Raw genomic sequence first — 7,862 nt, 5'->3', positions numbered from 1 at the left:
ATAGCAGCACTTAAATAAATACAATATAAAACACCTGCACAGAAAACAAGCTACTGCTCTATTGGCATAAATCTTCAGAGGTTTGAGTCTAAATAGTAAAAAACAAACAGGGAGGCAGATTGACACTTTTCAATCAAAATGGCACATGTAAATCAGTACATTCAGTACTGCACAAAAGTATGAAACACTTTGATCAAAAAAATGGTTCTGTATAATGCATAAACGGTGCGCTGCAACAAAATAAAATAATTAACAAAATTAGAAAAACATGACCATTGTGTACACCAGGGGTGGCCTATCATTTTGGCTCGAGGGCCACATCAGCTTTTCAAAATGAAACGTTGAGCCGCAAAGATTTATTTTCGGACCGATGTGTTCGTCAAAAGCAAATTTGCAGGTCAGAAAAAAAGGCAGTTATTTGAAAATATATCGGCCCATTATAATATCTATCTAGTTTTAGATGTTCTAGAGTGGCCTGGAGTGGTTTTTAACCCAAAACAATAATTCCTCGTGGAAAGAGAACACCTGCTCTTTCCATGACAGACTGACCAGGTGAATCCCGGTGAAAGCTATGGTCCCTTATTAATGTGATGTTAAATCCACTTCAAACCAGTGTAGATGAAGGGGAGGAGACCCGTTAAAAAAGGATTTCTAAGCCTTGAGACAATTGAGACATGGATTGTGTATGTGTGCCATTCAGAGGGTGAATGGGAAGACAAAAGATTGAAGTGCCTTTCAAAAGGTTACGGTAATAGGAGCCAGGCACACCAGTTTGAGTGAGTCAAGAACTGCAACACTGCTGGGTTTTTCACACGCAACAGTTTCCCGTGTGTATCAAGAATGATCCACCACCCAAAGGACATCTAGCCAACTTGACACAACTGTAGGAAGCATTGGAGAAAACTTGACACCTTGTAGAGTCCCCAACGTAATGAGGCTGTTGAGGGCAAAATGGTGCAACTCCATATTAGGAAGGTGTTCCTAATGTTTTTTTCACTCAGAGTGTGTGTGTGTGTGTGTGTGTGTGTGTACATACATACACTACCGTTCAAAAGTTTGGGGTCACTTAAAAATGTCCTTGTTTTTAAAAAACACCAGTCTCAACGTCAACAGTGAAGAGTCGACTCCGGGATACTGGTCTTCTAGGCAGAGTTCCTCTGTCCAGTGTCTGTGATCTGTTGCCCATCTTAACCTTCTTTTTTTATTGGCCAGTCTGAGATATGGCTTTTTCTTTGCAACTCTGCCAAGAAGGCCAGCATCCTGGAGTCGCCTCTTCACTGTTGACGATGTTTTGCGGGTACTATTTAATGAAGCTGCCAGTTGAGGACGTGTGAGGCGTCTGTTTCACAACCTAGACATTCTTATGTACTTGTCCTCTTGCTCAGTTGTATTTCTTCTTTAAATCAGCACAACAGTTTTCAGCTGTGTTAACATAATTCCATAAGGGTTTTCTAATGATCAATTAGCCTTTTACAATTCTAAACTTGGATTAGCTAACACAACGTGCCATTGGAACACAGGAGTGATGGTTGCTGATAATGGTTCTCTGTACGCCTATGTAGATATTCCATAAAAAATCAGCCGTTTCCAGCTACAATAGTCATTTACAACATTAACACTGTCTACACTGCATTTCTGATCAATTTGATGTTATTTTAAACGGACAAAAAAAAAAAAGATTTTCTTTAAAAAAATAAGGACATTTTTAAATGACCCCAAACTTAGGTTGGAGTCATTAAAACTCGTTTTTCAACTACTCCACAAATGTCTTTTTAATAAACTGTAGTTTTGGCAAGTCGGTTAGGACATCTACTTTGTGCATGATACAAGTCATTTTTCCAACAATTGTTTACAGACAGATTATTTCACTTATAATTCACTGTATCACAAATCCAGTGAGTCAGAAGCTTGGAACATTCCAGAAAAGGATGTCATGGCTTTAGAAGCTTCTAATAGGCTAATTGATATAATTTGAGTCAATTGGAGGTGTACCTGTGGATGTATTTCAAGGCCTACCTTCAAACACAGTGCCTCTTTGCTTGACATCATGGGAAAATCAAAAGAAATCAGCCAAGACCTCAGAAAATAAATTGTAGACCTCCACAAGTCTGGTTCATCCTTGGGAGCAATTTCCAAAGGCCTGAAGGTACCACGTTCATCTGTACAAACAATAGTATGTGAGTATAAACACCATGGGACCATGCAGCCGGCATACCGCTCAGGAAGGAGATGCGTTCTATCACCTAGAGATGAACGTACTTTGGTGCGAAAAGTGCCAATCAATCCCAGAACAACAGCAAAGGACCTTGTGAAGATGCTGGAGGAAACAGCAACAAAAATATCTATATCCACAGTAAAACGAGTCCTATATCGACATAACCTGAAAGGCCGCTCAGCAAGGAAGAAGCCACTGCTCCAAAACCGCCATAAAAAAGCCAGACTATGGTTTGCAACTGCACATGGGGACAAAGATCGTACTTTTTGGAGAAATGTCCTCTGGTCTGATGAAACAAAAATAGAACCGATTGGCCATAATGACCATCGTTATGTTTGGAGGAAAAAGTGGGAGGCTTGCAAGCTGAAGAATCCCAACCGTGAACCACAAGAGTGGCAGCATCATGTTGTGTGGGTGTTTTGCTGCAGAAGGGACTGGTGCACATCGCAAAATAGATGGCGTCATGAGGTGGGAAAAGCATGTGGATATATTGAAGCAACATCTCAAGACATCAGTCAGGAAGTTAAAGCTTAGTCGCAAAGGCATCTTCCAAATGGACAATGACCCCAAGTATACTTCCAAAGTTGTGGCAAAATGGCTTAAGGACAACAAAGTCAAGGTATTGGAGTGGCCATCACAAAGCCCTGACCTCAAGCCTATAAAAAATGTGTGGGCAGAACTGAAAAAGTGTGTGCGAGCAAGGAGGCCTACAAACCTGACTCAGTCACACCAGCTCTGTCAGGAGGAACAGGACAAAATTCACCCAACTTATTGTGGGAAGCTTGTGTAAGGCTACCTGAAACATTTGACCCAAGTTAAACAATTTAAAGGCAAAGCTACCAAATACTAATTGAGTGTATGTAAACTTCTGACCCACTGGGAATGTTATGAAAGAAATAAAAGCTGACATAAATCATTCTCTCGACTATTATTCTGACATTTCACATTCTTAAAATAAAGTGGTGATCCTAACTGACCTAAAACATGGAATTATTACTAGGATTAAATGTCAGGAATTGTGAAAAACTGAGTTTAAATGTATTTGGCTAAGGTGTATGTAAACTTCCGACTTCAACTGTATGTATGTATGTATGTATGTATGTATGTATGTATGTATGTACGTACGTACGTACAGTGGGGCAAAAAAGTATTTAGTCAGCCACCAATTGTGCAAGTTCTCCCACTTAAAAAGATGAGAGAGGCCTGTAATTTTCATCATAGGTACACTTCAATTATGACAGACAAAATGAGAAAAAAAATCCAGAAAATCCATTGCTGATGGAAGGAGGTTTTCACTCAAAATCTCACGATACATGGCCCCATTCATTCTTTCCTTTACACAGATCAGTCGTCCTGGTCCCTTTGCAGAAAAACAGCCCCAAAGCATGATGTTTCCACCCCCATGCTTCACAGTAGGTATGGTGTTCTTTGGATGCAACTCAGCATTCTTTGTCCTCCAAACACGACGAGTTGAGTTTTATCCAAAAAGTTATATTTTGGTTTCATCTGACCATATGACATTCTCCCAATCTTCTTCTGGATCATCCAAATGCTCTCTAGCAAACTTCAGATGGGCCTGGACATGTACTGGCTTAAGCAGGGGGACACGTCTGGCACTGCAGGATTTGAGTCCCTGGCGGCGTAGTGTGTTACTGATGGTAGGCTTTGTTACTTTGGTCCCAGCTCTCTGCAGGTCATTCACTAGGTCCCCCTGTGTAGTTCTGGGATTTTTGCTCACCGTTCTTGTGATCATTTTGACCCCACGGGGTGAGATCTTGCGTGGAGCCCCAGATCGAGGGAGATTATCAGTGGTCTTGTATGTCTTCCATTTCCTAATAATTGCTCCCACAGTTGATTTCTTCAAACCAAGCTGCTTACCTATTGCAGATTCAGTCTTCCCAGCCTGGTGCAGGTCTACAATTTTGTTTCTGGTGTCCTTTGACAGCTCTTTGGTCTTGGCCATAGTAGAGTTTGGAGTGTGACTGTTTGTTTGAGGTTGTGGACAGGTGTCTTTTATACTGATAACAAGTTCAAACAGGTGCCATTAATACAGGTAACGAGTGGAGGACAGAGGAGCCTCTTAAAGAGGAAGTTACAAGTCTGTGAGAGCCAGAAATCTTGCTTGTTTGTAGCTGAAAATACTTATTTTCCACCATAATTTGCAAATAAATTCATTTAAAAATCCTACAATGTGATATTCTGTATTTTTTTTGTCTGTCATAGTTGAAGTGTACCTATGATGACAATTACAGGCCTCTCTCATCTTTTTAAGTGGGAGAACTTGCACAATTGGTGGCTGACTAAATACTTTTTTGCCCCACTGTATGTATGTATGTATGTATGTATGTATGTATGTATGTATGTATGTATAGAGTTCACTTGCAGAAAGAAAAAATTAAATACTTCAATATCTTAGCAAAGACAAAGGAAGAAAAAAAAAAAACATGCTCTGTCAAATTTCCAGTACAGCCAGGTGTCCTGCCTTACATGTTGAACATCCTGTTTTTGGAAAACATTCTTGCTTCAGCAGCACAAGAGCCATTCAATGAGTATCAGGGCAACAGTCACTTTGAAAATGTCTTATGCCGTTGTTTTTTTGCACCGAGGTGCGTGAAATACAACACCGTCTCCATGGTGATAACATCACCCTTGTCAGTTCCTTATTCTGACGAGTTTCCTAGCTAGCCAGTGCATACAGTACAGTCTTCGTCAACCTGCTGTTTGTCCACTAGCTGAGTTTCAGCAGTAGTTTCTCCTCTACTAGTTCAAACTGTACACTCACTGACATCTCAGCAATGAATTGCTCGCAGCCCTCTTTGGTCACCTGCTTGCAGTATCGCAAGTCAATATGACAGATGCTTCCACAGCGCTTGAAGTAAGTCAGGGACTGGTCCGTGACTCTGTTGCACACTGCAGAGATTAGGGAGGAGGAAGATACAGTATTAGGTTGTTGTAATATGAGACCATTCATCATCTTCAGTTAATACACATAGATAGGTGCCTCCTACATACTTGGCCATAACAGTAATTTGTTTTCTAGAATAAAGGCTCCAACCAAAACCTCACCATCGTCATGAGCATATTGAGTGCAGTCAATGGGTGACGGCTTCCCCCATTAACAGTGACTGACAGTGGATAATTAGAAAACAGTGGTGCCCTGTCTGTCTGTCCCACATTGACCCAACCTTTAACAGCACTACTCAGGGAGAGGAGAACCATGGGGGTACTTCAGTTATGGTGTTTGGAATGGAGCCTAGTTTTACTCCACCCCATGGCTCCAACTGTGCATCAGAAATAGAGACAATTAAAGCTATTCATACTTTATACTGGTGTTTATGGGGTCGTGATATGACTTTACGAGGCACACATTCATCTCAGTAGGGAACATTTGTTATTCAATAAGACCTATGAAGCAATGAATGAACTTTGCAATGAGAGGTCAATGGCCATGTCCGGATTGTCACCAGTATGTTCTAAATAGTGAATAGTACTGTTAGAAGTGATTACTTTTAGTAGAGACATTCTGACATGGCCAATGTCTATAGTGATAATAGGCATTGTGACATGGCCTTGTATGCCCCTACCGGAGAGGTTGATGTCAGTGAGCGAGTCTCTGGTGGTGGTCCCTGCAGCGGTCAGGATGTTGACTGACTGGTCAGTGACATGGTTGCAGTAGCTCAGGTCCAGTCTGGTCAGCTGGGGCATGTAGCGGATGAGGAGGCGCAGAGAGGTGTCCGTGATGTCCAGCCCGGCCAGACGCAGGTCCACCACATTTCGCAGCTTACTCCTGTTGTCCAGCTGACCTAGGGAGGGAGAGAGAGACAAAGATTGAATGCTTGTCAAGTTCATTTTCTTCTTTTTTTAAAGCTTCTTTACTTCTACTAGGAGCAAAATCGAATGCAAGCTTTTCCAGCTGTGTGGCTATAAAGACCGACACAAACATTCAGCAGAGAGCACAGCAAGACCTGACATGGATGGGCTGCAGCAGCCTGACTGGACTGCAAAGCAGATTGACATACTGTTCAATACTTCACACCATGTGTCCAGATGGTCACTAACACAGTGCAGGATGGCGAAAACCTACCTGGTCTGTTGTCTGTGGGGGGTGAGAGCAGATCCCTCATCTGGGCGTCTTTGAGACCCTCTACCCACTGGACGTCCAGGGTCCGCAGCAGCGGGCAGCTGGCGGTGCAGAGGGCAGACACAGCCACCCAGGAGCAGCCTGAGAGCAGCAGCATCCGCAGACCTGCAGGGACAACAGTCAGGGGTTAAGAGGGGTCAAACTCAACGACATTGCTCGCTCTCTCAATTCCTACTAAACACACCCTAGCACTGTCAAAATGACCGAAACCAAAACGCCATAATAATACAGAATTGGGTTTGCCTCCCTTGGACTAAGTCAGTCCTAATTAAGTAACTCAAAACGTGTAACATTATTTGCTGCCCCGTTCAATCCTTTGGGGGGGGGATCTTAATAGTCTCCAACAGTTCATTAACCTGAGGGTGCAAAATCAAGCAAACAAAAACCATCACTATGTAAATGTAATTACAGTCGCCGCATAATTAATTCTAAGAAGAAACAAAGCCAATCGTCAGAAACACTGAGGAACCCCTGGGGATACCATTATTATGGAGTAGAGTCGCAGCCATACGGCAGCATTCTCTGAAACTTCCAGCTCACCCAACCAAGGAAACAAAGACAGCGTTACATTATCACCAAACTAGTCACATTAAATACGTTCCTATCAATGCTCTCAGTACAGAGAAGCACAGTAACAGGCTGCAGTGGTGACATCAGGTTTGCAGTGTGTACCCAGAGCCATGGACAGAGACACAGTATAATGGCTAGGTGTATACTGTATACTGTAGACCGTTCTATTATAAAGCCACAGAGGGATATGCACATTGCCTCAGTTACAACACTGCTGGCTGGTGTTTAATATACCTGGCAGTCTATTGATGAGCCAGCTGAGCTGCTTCTTGGAGATGTTGGTCCAGCTGAGGTCCAGAGCCACAGGCTGTCTGCGGATGATGCCACTCAGCATGAGGGGAGTGATTGACTTACAGCGGTTCAGATCGATCTGCGTCCACAGTCTCTTATCACAGCACCTGGGGAGGTAGGGACGAAGGTAACTACAAGATCACACAGTCACCATATCTACAGCTGTGGAAAGACTACACTTGAGATGAGAGCTCAAGGCTAGAGAGCCTTACAGCTCAGTGTTCATATGGTCTTTCCAATAAACAAGGGCCACTTTGAAAAACACAACCCACTATTCACAAGATTGACTTGTCCAACTTCGTATCAGACACTTTGGTCTATCAGGCCCTGTCTGGACATGACAGTTCATGCAGCTTTACTATTCTGATAATGGAGTTCTGATCATGGAATTCCGAACACGTCACGAGTCTACATTTAAATGTGTCCACATTGTGTCCGTTCCTGCACTATAATCAAATGCCAGTGTGCATTTTACAAATGGTGGAATAAGCTAAATTTGATAACAACAACAACAGATGGCAGTAGCTAACTACTGTATAGCTAAGTAGCCAGCTAACCTCTGTAGCTAGCAAGCAATGCTGAAGGGATTGCATAACTCTAGCCAAACAAAAGCATTTATGAGGCCAGCAAACACGATCCTCACAC

At 42.6% G+C, this 7,862-nt stretch overlaps 1 protein-coding gene across 1 annotated transcript in view; it reads right to left on the bottom strand.

Moving 5' to 3' along the window:
• Positions 1–4,430: 4,430 nt before the first annotated feature.
• Positions 4,431–7,862, bottom strand: part of LOC139422898 (lysine-specific demethylase 2B-like) — a 41,274-nt gene continuing 37,842 nt past the window's right edge. The window contains exons 18-21 of the mRNA XM_071174355.1: positions 7,161–7,324; positions 6,300–6,461; positions 5,800–6,018; positions 4,431–5,125 (exon numbers count right to left, since the gene is read on the bottom strand). Of these exons, the coding sequence (XP_071030456.1) occupies positions 4,944–5,125; positions 5,800–6,018; positions 6,300–6,461; positions 7,161–7,324 (727 nt within the window). The 3' untranslated portion in view covers positions 4,431–4,943. The remainder of the gene's footprint in view (positions 5,126–5,799; positions 6,019–6,299; positions 6,462–7,160; positions 7,325–7,862) is intronic.

Source organism: Oncorhynchus clarkii, chromosome 12 (genome assembly GCF_045791955.1).
Source record: "Oncorhynchus clarkii lewisi isolate Uvic-CL-2024 chromosome 12, UVic_Ocla_1.0, whole genome shotgun sequence".
In the NCBI taxonomy this organism is placed as follows: Eukaryota; Metazoa; Chordata; class Actinopteri; order Salmoniformes; family Salmonidae; genus Oncorhynchus; species Oncorhynchus clarkii.
This window is presented reverse-complemented; position numbering and strand designations above follow the sequence as displayed.